General features: G+C 45.3%; 1 protein-coding gene across 6 annotated transcripts in view; it reads right to left on the bottom strand.

The window, feature by feature from the left end:
- The window catches only part of LOC115107727 (protein FAM184A-like), a 116273-nt gene that overhangs the window by 48521 nt on the left and 54478 nt on the right, over positions 1-13274 (bottom strand). For all 6 annotated transcript variants that reach the window (XM_029631307.2, XM_065008763.1, XM_029631309.2 and 3 more), the window contains 5 exons: positions 11966-12101; positions 8572-8753; positions 6024-6209; positions 1763-1885; positions 1107-1268 (listed from right to left, as the gene is read on the bottom strand). In XM_029631307.2, coding sequence (XP_029487167.1) covers positions 1107-1268; positions 1763-1885; positions 6024-6209; positions 8572-8753; positions 11966-12101 — 789 coding nt within the window. The remainder of the gene's footprint in view (positions 1-1106; positions 1269-1762; positions 1886-6023; positions 6210-8571; positions 8754-11965; positions 12102-13274) is intronic.

Here is a 13274-nt window from a genome sequence, read left to right as displayed (position 1 = left end):
AACATGGGCGCTCTGTGCTCTGTGTGATCAGTCAGAGGAGAGGAAAAACAGCCTGGACCTACTACCATCAATGCCGCTCCAAAACTTCCCCTGACATTCATTCAGACTACAGCCTGCTTCATTACGCAGGACCAGAGCGAGGGAGCGAGAGAGGGAAGAGGAGAGAGGGGAGCCTCAGAAGGTCAATGGCATAATGAAGTGCCAATGCCACATGGGCTCCTTAAAGATGAGAACAAAATTTACAATCTGAGCCTGATTAGGTATGTCAACCCAAAGCTGCTGGAAAGCCTGCTTGGCATATGAAGAATTGGAATCTGGGACAAAGCTGCTGGAAAGCCTGCTCGGCATATGAAGAATTGGAATCTGGGACAAAGCTGCTGGAAAGCCTGCTCGGCATATGAAGAATTGGAATCTGGGACAAAGCTGCTAGAAAGCCTGCTTGGCATATGAAGAATTGGAATCTGGGACAAAGCTTCTGGAAAGCCTGCTTGGCATATGAAGAATTGGAATCTGGGACAAAGCTGCTGTAAAGCCTGCTTGGCATATGAAGAATTGGAATCTGGGACAAAGCTTCTGGAAAGCCTGCTTGGCATATGAAGAATTGGAATCTGGGACAAAGCTGCTGGAAAGCCTGCTTGGCATATGAAGAATTGGAATCTGGGACAAAGCTGCTGGAAAGCCTGCTTGGCATATGAAGAATTGGAATCTGGGACAAAGCTGCTGGAAAGCCTGCTTGGCATATGAAGAATTGGAATCTGGGACAAAGCTGCTGGAAAGCCTGCTTGGCATATGAAGAATTGGAATCTGGGACAAAGCGGGTGGACGTGATAGATAAGGGAATAGACTCAAGGCTATTCAGTACAGATAAACTTTATTACCCCCATAAATAAGCTTAATACACAATCAATAAATACCTGGTCAGAAGAGGGAATGAGGAAGGAAAATCATTAGGGTGCCTGTTGGAGAATCCAATGGCTCCCTGATGAGGTAAACCCACCAAGGACCCATAAAAAATCTATTTGTGTGTGTTTGCGTGTGCCTGCCTGTGTGTGTGTGTGTGTGTGTGTGTGTGTGTGTGTGTGTGTGCGCTGTAACTGTGCTCTCACCTGCAGGGCGGTCAGCAGGTTGCTGGTCTCTCTCAGTCTGGCCCTGGTAGCGTCCAACTCCTCCACTAGTTTGTCCTGGGCCTCCTTCAGGTTGGAGATGTGTCCCTCTGCTGAACCCATGCCCTGCTCACCCTCCTTCACCAGCTCCTGCATGCGCAACACCTGCACACAGGGGAGGGAGAGTAGACCCACACTCAGCACAGAACAAGAATAAAGGCTAGAAGTCTATCATACACCACAGTACCCAGACAGGCTTTAAAAACAGCTGTAATAAAGTAGTCAAATATATTCCCTTTTGTAATAAATTACAATTGGGAATCTGCACTTGAAATGAGTCAAGACACACTCTACACATCAGCAGCTGTTCTCTAGAAGTCTATCTCAGTGCTCAGAGAGGCCATAACATCTTAACCAGCTGTAATGAACTCCTAGACATTCCCTTCAGTAGAGTTGGGAAACTGCAAATGAGCCGAGACATACATTCCTGCTGTTATTTTCCTTTCAAACCTGGTTTGTTTTCTGAGAATCGAAAGCGTCAAAATTCAAACACCACCAATTAGCACCAGTAATTCTAATTCTGTGTCTGACCACAATATATGGTCAAAATTCATTGAGAAAGAGGAGATTTCTGATAGGTAGAGTGACTCATGACTGACCTCCTGATTGGCTTGTTCAAGTTTGGCGGCAAGCTCCTCCCTCAGGCTGTCCAGTTGTTGTCTGAGATGGTTCTTCTGCTCCACCAATGAGAGCCTCTCCCTCTCAAACTGCTGCTCCATTTCCTGTAGGCATACCACAAAGACTGTTATAATAATACCAGCACAATAACCATTACAGGGCTTACAATATTATAGGCTTTTTATGAATTGAAAATACTTTGTAGATATAATTGTGCTTTTAGAGGAAAATCAATGAGGAAAATCAATGCCAGTTTAAAGGGAATGAATAGTACATGAAAGGACAATAGTTGGCATTATTCACATGAATACACTAATAAAAAGAGTTTTGTCAGCATCGTTGTTACACAATCCGGTAATATGGATTCAGTGGAGCTCTTTGGAAGAGGGCTTGTAATTGAGAGCTGTTATATTTAGGAGGTTGTGTGTGTATGTGTGTGTTTAAATCACAAGTGACACATTAAATGTGGTACTCCTGGGCAGGTGGTTAATATCCTGCTGGGAAAACAGATGACATGAGTGAGTTCATTATTTAAGCAACGTCAGGCCACTCAAGACAAGGATGTCTGCAAAGCAAATAAATGATGCAGTGTTGACTGATAAAAGTCATGTCACATTATGGAATTCCATTTGCAGGGAGGAAAGATTTCACTGTGACGGTGCGATATCACAGATCAAATGCAGCCTTCAGACATTTCTCGTATGGCATAGATCGCTAGTCTACCATTTCACTCTCATTGCAGGATATTTGTGCCAGTAGACGACACCAAAGTGACAATATAAATCAGTAGACATCACCATAGCAGGGACAGGCCAATGAGATGGAGGGAACGAGTGGCATTTTTTAGCACCAGGCATGGAAATGCCAAAAATATGATTTTCTTATGAAATTCTCAACAGCTCTGCATCTCTTAACGTCAGCGCTGATTCAACTGTGGACAGGACATTGTTCAAACCCCTTCATATAGGCCTACATCTTCTACGAAAACAGAAGTCTTGACCACTTTCATAAAAACATTATGACTAGTATATTACTCTTAAGAGTTTGTTCTTAACTGACTTGCCTAGTTAAATAAAGGTAAAATAAAATAAACTCTGAAAGGACGCCTTGGAGCTAAATCAATGACTGCCAAATAAACACTAAACGCATTGAGCTGACTAGTGACAGACTACTATGTGAACCATGTCCACTCCAATATTAAGGTTCCTCTGATACAGAAGGGGATTGACACTGCAGCATGGTCCTTTCCCTCTGTAACTTCGGTTCATGCTTTCCAATGACCCAAAAAGGAATATACAACAGACACTTCAAAGTGCAATCTCAAAAGGTCTATATATGAGCAGAAGACTGGTCAGCGCGATGGACTAAGTAAGGCTGAGTACTGCGCTGCACACTGTAGGCGCGTGTCTGGTAGGTTAAGGCTACATCGTTTAGCGTTTTCATCCTTCTCTGCACTCACATATGCAAATAGGAGCTCATCTATGTTTCGTGATCCCATCCCAACAAGAGTGTATGACATTATGCATTTAATCTTGTTAGAGTCTTCCCCTATGTTTCTTTTTTACACTGGGTGTCAAGTTAAGGGATGTGTGTGCGAAGACGTTGAGTTCCCATTTCCCACACTTCTTGAAGAGTGCATACTCTTCAAAGCTTCTAAACGTTTAGTGTGCCACACAAAGTCTGTCAGCCGGGCCACGGTAGTTTGACTAGTCACTAGTTCTATCTCAGTGTCCAAACTAAAAAGTCCATCCCACACCTTGGTGCTGACGACAAAATGACTCTCTGCTGTACGCAGAGGAAGAGCCTGGGGGAGTTGGCCCAAAATATGATGTCAGCTGCCGCCACATGGCCTTGTCAAGCTGCTCTTTGCGACTACAATGACTCACCGCCGCACAAACATAGACCCATTTCATTATGCTCTCCTTTCTCCGCTCTCTCCATTCCCATTTGAGAGAGCGAGGAGCAGAGATGATATATAGAGAAATTCTCTCTCTCACACACACACACACACACACACACACACACACACACACACACACACACACACACACACACACACACACACACACACACACACACACACACAGGGTCGACCAACGTTTGTCTGCCTGAGATAAGGTTCCTGAAAGCAGCTGGTGAGGTGCAGACAGGTGTAATCACAGTCTTCCCTCTGCCGATGAGACTCCGGAGCTCAAATAGCATCCTGGTGGAAGAACAAGGAGGGGTCGTTACCTCCATTTCCTCCCATTTAAAACAAGAAGGAGAAACAGTGGAAAATGTGTTGACTATGAATAATTAACAGGGTCATTGTGTGTCAGAGACACCCACGCACGTACACACATTCCAAAGCCCATGAGGAAAGCCACTGTCATCCTTCAAATTGCCAGAGAGTAGAGGCCACAATGGTGTTAGGTTGGCCGGCCCTGATATAAACAAGGGACTGGCTAATTACATCGGCTTAACCCAACATCTGTCATTTGGCCGGTATTTTATTACATAAAGAGTAAATCATGCAACCATGTTGGAGAGGGACGAGTTGACAGGAGCCTTTGGCAGCTACCGAGCTGAGAAATAAAAAGATGACTAATTACATTTTGGCTGAGTCAATCGTGCATGTCTTTTGAGTGCTTTAATTGAATATGTTATCAGTCAGGGATATCAAAACAGACAGTTTAGTCATGTCACTGCAGCAGATGTTTTCAAGCAGATAGAAAACAAAAAAATAGTAATTATTTAATAGAGTGAGAGCCAGGTTCTGTCAGCATCTCCAACACCTCGGCATAGGCAGGTCCTGGAACAGTGTGTGTGAGTGTTTGAGTGGTTGGACTGAGCAGAGCGGGGTGGGGAGATGAATTGTCATGGTAGTTTTTAACGAGGCGTGGGTGCTAGGCACTGCTCTACTGCCTGCAGGACTGGAGCTGAGGCAGCAGAGCTCTGGGCCCTGACACACAGAGAACACACTGGGAAAGAGGCAGACACAGGCCTGGGACACACAGACACAACCTGAGAGACACAGACACAACCTGGGACACACAGACACAACCTGGGACACACAGACACAACCTGGGACACACAGACACAACCTGGGACACACAGACACAACCTGGGACACACAGACACAACCTGGGACACACAGACACAACCTGGGACACACAGACACAACCTGGGACACACAGACACAACCTGGGAGACACAGACACAACCTGAGAGACACAGACATGGCGGAGGTACATTGCACTGGGCTCTCATACAGAGAAGGCTGAACAGAGAGAAATACCTCATCAAGAACTGAGCAAAACAGGGCCCTAAAAGCTGAGGGAGACTAGTGACAAACCACATTACAGCAAGGAAACTAGATTTTTTTTTGGATGGGTCTGTTGTCAACCAATATAACCAATCTCTTTCTGTATGATTTTAAACCACTAGACATCCATAGTGGCAGCACTTATGTGTTCTGTGTGGAATGGAAGGCAGCACTTGAGGGTAGTCAAAGCTATACCAGCATAGAGCTGTTCTCAACACTCATGGGACTGCCTTGACAAGTAGCTCTGACAAGCTGTAGAGCCAAACCAGCACAGAAAAGCCTGGAATTCATGCATGCAAATGACATGGAGGGACTTGGAGGAAAGATAAGCTGTTCTGCCCATGGTAATGAGTCTCTCTCTCTCTCCCTTCTCCTCTGCCTCTTTCTGGCTCTCCACGGCTCTCTTTCTCGGTCTCTACAGAGTGGTTCCACCAGCTGTTTGTAGTCCGTGATTAATTAAAAACCTATTTCAAACTGGTAATCATTGGGCTTTCATAATAAGGTTCAGACTCAGCATGGACCTTTTCTCTTATCCCCACATTCAATTAGTAGAAGAGAATCATTGTTTCAACTGTTGTTCTTTAGTCTTGCTGTTGGATCCTGTGTGACTTGGTTCATTAGGGTGGTTGTAATGGCACTGTGCACTGCAAGAGCAGATGAGTGTAGTTTGGTATAGATATGCACAATAATGCAACTAGATAATGTATTACCCCGTAAGCCAAGGCCATTTGCTATTCATAACAATAGCCAAATCATAGCAAATCATAGCTTGGAGATGAAGTGATCGTTTCTGCAGTGGAAATCCCAATCCCATCTCATTGCTGAGGTGTGTAGGTACAGTTTCACTGCTGTGTGTGTGTTGCATAGATTCAGTGCAGTGTTACCTAAGGTGTGTGCGCGTGTGTGTGTGTGTGTGTGTGTGTGTGCACTCTTCTTACGGCCAGTAGCCAGCTCCTCTCCGTCTCGGCAGTAGTCTGTGTGTTCTCCAGGGTGGTCCGGTGTTTTTTCGACAGCTCCTCCAGCGCCCGGGTCTGTGACTCTTTGAAGTGGGCGGCGTCGTCCTCGTATTTGGCACGCATGTTTACCATCTCCTTCTCATACATCTGCTTCTCCTCCCGTAGAGTCTGACGGAACAACACAGACACATCATCATGACATTATGCCCTGTGTTAATCCAAATACGTTTGATTCTAGTTTTATTAAAACCCAGCTGTGAACAGAATGCTAAACTCATTACTGTCTTATTTCTATTTCCTTTGAGTCATTTGAGTGAGCTTGAGTCAGTCACATACAGGTAACATGTGAACGGCTGTTTGGTGTCTTGTAACGGAGGAAAGTGACAGCCTGAAGATGCTTCAAATCCCCTCTGACACATTATTCCCATTCAGAGATGAGGCTCAAGCAGCAAGCCAAAACGAACGGAGAGAGAGGCCTCTATTACCAGACAAGAGCGAGAGAGCAGCGTTTCTCAGAATGCCAGTGGCCCAGTGGATTACTGCACAATTCACTCACACCTCCGTTCACAGCAGGTTGCCATAGTAACACCTAACTCAAGGCTATGGTAATGGCAAACAGAACAGAAGATTTCCTGGAAACTGGAGAGATGAGGTCAGGTTTTCAGGCTACAGCATTGCGGTAAAAGTGACTAGGGCTCCCGAGTGGCGCAGCGGTCTAAGGCACTGCATCTCAGTGCAAGAGGCTTCATTACAGTCCCTGGTTCGAACCCAGGCTGTATCACATCCGGCCGTGATTGGGAGTCCCATAGGGCGGCGCACAATTGGCCCAGCGTCGTCCGGGTTTTCCCGGGGTAGGCCGTCATTGCAAATAAGAATTTGTTCTTAACTGACTTGCCTAGTTAAATAAAGGTTAAATAAATAAAAAATGTGTCATTGAGAGACAGGGGACATAGCATTGAGGGGTGCGGGTCACTGTCAACAGAACACGCTCCCTGTCTTGAGAGCGTATTGATAACAGGAGGTTGGTGGCACCTCCATTGGGGAGGACGGGCTCATGGTAATGGCAGGAGAGTAAGTGGAATGATATCAAATACGTCAAACACATGGTGTGATGTCATTCCGTTCCATCCCTTATTATGAGGCGTCCTCCCCTCAGCAGCCTCCACTGATATCGTCATGCAGAACGGCATATTGCGAAAGCTACATTTTACCATAATGTAAACGATGAATGAAAAACAGATTATACTTGACATTCATTTACGGGGGAAGTGCAGTTTGTCTTCGGCTCTACTGTTGGTAAATAAGGAGCATGACCATCTGCAGTTGTGTGTTCAGAAGCCATGCATATTTCAGGGCTCCGTAACTCCTGAGAGCACGGAGGACTTTCCAAGGAGCCATCTAAATGCTTAGTCGTAAAATCTGAGTTTATATGTGTAATCTGACATTAATAATTGAAGATAAATGCTATTTTACAACCAGAAAGCATGGCTGAAAGAAAAATACTGACTATAGTGGAAGTAGCAGCCATGGCTAATAGTTGAGATATATGAAGCGAATTGTGACACAAAATGGATGTCTATTTACAGCTAAAGTGTAGTCTCCTAAATCGAAATAATCAGCTAAACGTCAACAAAAAATGGTTTTGTCCAGTAACTTCTCTTTCCAAGATGTTGAGTTTTGTGAATAGCGCTGAGCCATTAATCAAAATGTTGAGCTTCCTTTCGGTTATTTAACAACTAATTGACCGACGTTGGTTCAATTACTTGAATTCCATTTAGTTAGTGAGCTCAACGCGCCGTTTTCTCTAGGGAGAAATCAAACTATTCACGAGAGAATTTGTCAAGAACTATGTGGGACGTTGGGCTGATTGGAAGTTTTCATTAGGCAAATAATCAACCTAGTTCACCACAGAAACGTGAGATAACGTTTGATGGTTGACTGGCTGGCTGCTACCGTCTGAGCAGAGATCAGATGACGGAATGAAAAATAAGAAAAGACAAAAAAAACTAAGTAACATACACAACTGTAATATTTTATTAAAGTAAGTAAAGTAAGTGAATAAATGATGGTTTAATAAGTGTCCAGCAGTGATGGGCATTCACTACCATCATGGGGCTCATATAGTTTAATTCTGTGTTGTTACAGCATTCAACCCACTGTCAGGAAGAAGGCAGGTGATGGCTGAGGGAACCTCTAAAATAATTTTAATGTCATTATTTGAGAACGCATTTAATGTTTGTTTTTTATTGAAACACAAATCGAAAACCGTGATTATTTTTAAGTCAAACCGACCTCACAAAGCACTAATCGCTCAGCACTAGTCGTGAATTAAACACGGAGGGGTGGATTTAGGCCCTGCAGCAGCTGATGGCCAGTAAAGCAGTGAGGAGTGTTTAACTGGGGAGATCTGTTGTAAACAAACCTAATATTTTCTCCTTAGAGGAGCTGGTGCAGAATAAGAGTCTGTCGTCAGACAAGTCCAGGCTCCAGTGGCAGAAATACAGTTCCCTCCACACCCCTGAAGGCTCACCTTCTCCAGGGAGAGAATCTGTTGCCTCTGCCTGTCGTCCAGTGCCTGGGACTTGTTCTGCAGGGCCCCGCGTTCCTCTTCTAGACGTACCACTTTGTCCTTCAGACGAGACTTCTCAGACTCCAGGTCCCGGATGGCTGCCTCGTGGTTCATCTGAGTGGCTTGCAGGCTGCCAATGTGACCTGCAGAGGAGAGAGAGAGATAGAGAGAGATGAAGAGAGAGAACACAGTGACAAACAGTCCAGCCAGACAGGGCTATTAGAATGACATTACCTGTAACAGCGGTATAACCATAGAGAGTTGCCCTGGGTCAATGTACTGTTTAAACATTGACATTTTGTTGAGCCAGTATTTCATTGCCAGATGAAATATTGATGCAGCAAGGCATCACTAATAATCAAATGAGATCACACAGGCATGGCTGTGAGTATACAGCAGGGCTGGCTGCAGTATAGACCGTGCAAAGTGCAGCACGCCTTAAACTAGGCGTAATTAATTTGAACACGGCTTTCACCTCCTTGGGCTCATGACTACCATCAATGCAGGGATACACCATTTCACCATTAAACAGTTATGTTACAGCAGTTCAGATTAGCCCAAGTAGCCGTGATGCTAATATTTTAAGTGTTTCTCCAACAGCTAAGAGGTGAGTGTTTTCAGCAGCAACCTCTCTGTGTCTGATGCCAAACATGGGGCTGCAGATATATACAGTACTACACAGCTACACAATAGGCACCACAGAAAATTCCAGACACAAAGGCAAACAAGTTTTTTTTCTCTCTGTCCTTGATGCATACCTTGACCACGGTATGACAGGCATTTGAACCACAACAGATGTTGCAGGGCTAGGTAAGAGCTAGGTGAGGGGGTCTATGTAAGCCCTCTCCCCATCAGGGTACATTCCAGAGCCGGGGGGGGGGGGGGGAGATATTTGTCACAGCACAATCTCCTGTCAACAGGTACACTAGCTGAAGCTGGAGCTATCTACCTCCAGAATGAATTAAAAACATATATCTGGGTTTTGGTTCATTCTGCCATCCACTGGGAATGTATCATACCAGTGAAAAGGAAAGAGTTGCGTGACACATAATTGAGAATAGCTGGAAGCCTATATACAGTAGGTTTGAGCCTGTGTACCTGTGAAAATATCTGATGCAAACTGGTGCAAAGACTTTTTTAACCAACATTATTTTAATATTTCATGACTTGAAGTTGTTGATATATACATTTGAAGTGAGAAATGTACATACACTTAGGTTGGAGTCAATAAAACCCGTTTTTCAACCACTCCACAAATTTCTTGTTAACAAACTATAGTTTCGGCAAGTCGTTTAGGACATCTACTTTGTGCATGACAAGTTTTTCCAACAACTGTTGACAGACAGATTATTTCACTTATAATTCACTGGACCACAAATCCAGTGGGTCAGAAGTTTACTGTGCCTTTAAACAGCGTGGAAAATTCCAGAAAATTATGTCATGGCTTCAGAAGCTTCTGATAGGCTAATTGACATCATTTGAGTCAATTGGAGGTGTACCTGTGGATGTATTTCAAGGCCTACCTTCAAAGTCAGTGCCTGTTTGCTTGACATCACGGAAAAATCAAAAGAAATCAGCCAAGACCTCAGATTTTTTTTTTTTTCCAAACGCCTGAAGGTACCACGTTCATCTGTATAAACAATAGTACGCAAGTATAAACACCATGGGACCATGCAGCCCTCATACCGCTCAGGAAGGAGAAGCGTTATGTCTCCTAGAGATGAATGTACTTTGGTGCAAAAAGTGCAAATCAAATCCAGAACAAGAGCAAAGAACCTTGTGAAGATGCTGGAGGAAACCGGTACAAAAGTATCTATATCCACAGTAAAAACTAATCCTATATAAACATAACTTCAAAGCCGCTAAGCAAGGAAGAAGCCACTGCTCCAAAACCACCATAAAAAAGACTGGGCCTCCTGGGTGGCGCAGTGGTCTAAGGCATCGCAGTGCTAGCTGTGCCACCAGAGATTCTGGGTTCGAGCCCAGGCTCTGTCGCAGCCGGCCGCGACCGGGAGGCCCATGGGGCGGCGCAGAATTGGCCCAGCGTCGTCCGGGTTATGTAGAGTTTGGCTGTTTGCGCACAAGCAACTCCTGTGGCGGGCCGGGCGCAGTGCACGCTGATCAGGTCGCCTGGTGTACGGTGTTTTCTCTGACACATTGGTGCGGCTGGCTTCCGGGTTGGATGTGCATTGTGTCAAGAAGCAGTGCGGTTTGGTTGGGGTGTCTTGTGATGTGTTTCGGAGGACTCGTGGCTCTCGACCTTTGCCTCTCCCGAGTCCGTATGGGAGTTGCAGCGATGAGACAAGACTGTAACTACTACCAATTGGATACAATGAAATTGGGGAGAAAAAAGGGGGTAAAAAAACAACAACAAAAACAGACTACGGTATTCAACTGCACATGGGGACAAAGATCGTACTTTTTGGAGAAATGTCCTCTGGTCTGATGAGGAGGAAAAAGCTTGCAAGCTGAAAAACACCATCCCAACCCTGAAGCTTTGGTGCAGGAGGGACTGGTGCACTTCACAAAATGGATGGCATCATGAGGGAGTAAAATTACGTGGATATGAAGAAACATCTCAAGACATCAGTCAGGAAGTTAAAGCTTGGTCGCAAATGGGTCTTCCAAATGGACAATGACCCCAAGCATACTTCCAAAGTTGTGGGAAAATGGCTTAAGGACAACAAAGTCATGGTATTGGAGAGGCCATCACAAAGCCCTGACCTCAATCCTATAGAAAATGTGTGAGCAGAACTGAAAAAGCGTGTGTGAGCAAAGAGGCCTACAAACCTGACTCAGTTACACCAGCTCTGTCAGGAGGAATGGACCAAAATTCACCCTATTGTGGGAAGCTTGTGGAAGGCTCCCCGAAACGGTTGACCCAAGTTAAACAATTTAAAAGGCAATGCTACCAAATACCTATTGAGTGTATGTAAACTTCTGACCCATTGAGAATGTGATGAAAGAAATAAAAGCTGAAATAAATCATTCTCTCTACTATTATTTTTGACATTTCACATTCTTAAAATAAAGTGGTGATCCTAACTGACCTAAGACAGGGAATATTTACTAGGAATAAATGTCAGGAATTGTGAAAAACTGAGTTTAAATGTATTTGGCTAAGGTGTATGTAAACTTCCGACTTCAACTGTACATAGACTTAAACGTTGGGGGAAATCAAGTTTTGACTAAGAGTGGTGTGGGTCATTATTCAAATTGTGGTTAATTAGTGTTGTTCAGGTAGTGCGGTACTGTGGGTTGTAACAGAGAAAGGAGGGAAGAAGAGGGGAAGAGAAGGATATAGCGTAGAGTGTAGGATAAAAAGGCTTGGGAGGAGGGTGGCATGCTAACTCACTGGCTTTGAGGAGGATCTCTGTGGCCTGCTGCTGCACACGATCTCTGGTGGCCTCCAGCTCACACTCCGCCTCCTTCTGTCGAATCTCCACGATCTCGGCATCCTGCGTCACCTCGTCCAGCTGTTTGCTCAACTCCTGGAGCATAGACAGAGACACACAGAGCACAGGTTAGCCTACCCTCCTGAGGCACAGACACACATAACACAGGGTCAACTTCCTGACCCGTGTTCATTCTCTCTGCCAGAACAATGAAACAGTATATATACACGAATCACTCACTCATATGCTCTAATAATCATTTAACTTTCTCTCCATCGCTCTCTTTTTTTCTTTCCTGCATTTGCACTCTCTCTGTAGAGATGTAGAGCTCGAGAAACTACATTTACATTACATTTAAGTCATTTGGAGGAAAACTCGCCTCCCTGCGGACCTGGCATCCTTTCACTCCCTCCTCTCTACATTTTCCTCCTCTGTCTCTGCTGCTAAAGCCACTTTCTACCACTCTAAATTCCAAGCATCTGCCTCTAACCCTAGGAAGCTCTTTGCCACCTTCTCCTCCCTCTTGAATCCTCCTCCCCCTCCCCCCTCCTCCCTCTCTGCAGATGACTTCGTCAACCATTTTGAAAGAAGGTCGACGACATCCGATCCTCGTTTGCTAAGTCAAACGACACCGCTGGTTCTGCTCACACTGCCCTACCCTGTGCTCTGACCTCTTTCTCCCCTCTCTCTCCAGATGACATCTCGCGTCTTGTGACCGGCCGCCCAACAACCTGCCCGCTTGACCCTATCCCTCCTCTCTTCTCCAGACCATCTCCGGTGACCTTCTCCCTTACCTCACCTCGCTCATCAACTCATCCCTGACCGCTGGCTACGTCCCTCCCGTCTTCAAGAGAGCGAGAGTTGCACCCCTCTGAAAAAACCTACACTCGATCCCTCCGATGTCAACAACTACAGACCAGTATCCCTTCTTTCTTTTCTCTCCAAAACTCTTGAACGTGCCGTCCTTGGCTAGCTCTCCCGCTATCTCTCTCAGAATGACCTTCTTGATCCAAATCAGTCAGGTTTCAAGACTAGTCATTCAACTGAGACTGCTCTTCTCTGTATCACGGAGCGCTCCGCACTGCTAAAGCTAACTCTCTCTCCTCTGCTCTCATCCTTCTAGACCTATCGGCTGCCTTCGATACTGTGAACCATCAGATCCTCCTCTCCACCCTCTCCGAGTTGGGCATCTCCGGCGCGGCCCACGCTTGGATTGCGTCCTACCTGACAGGTCGCTCCTACCAGGTGGCGTGGCGAGAATCCGTCTCC

Source organism: Oncorhynchus nerka, linkage group LG24 (assembly GCF_034236695.1).
Source record: "Oncorhynchus nerka isolate Pitt River linkage group LG24, Oner_Uvic_2.0, whole genome shotgun sequence".
NCBI lineage: Eukaryota > Metazoa > Chordata > Actinopteri > Salmoniformes > Salmonidae > Oncorhynchus > Oncorhynchus nerka.
This window is presented reverse-complemented; position numbering and strand designations above follow the sequence as displayed.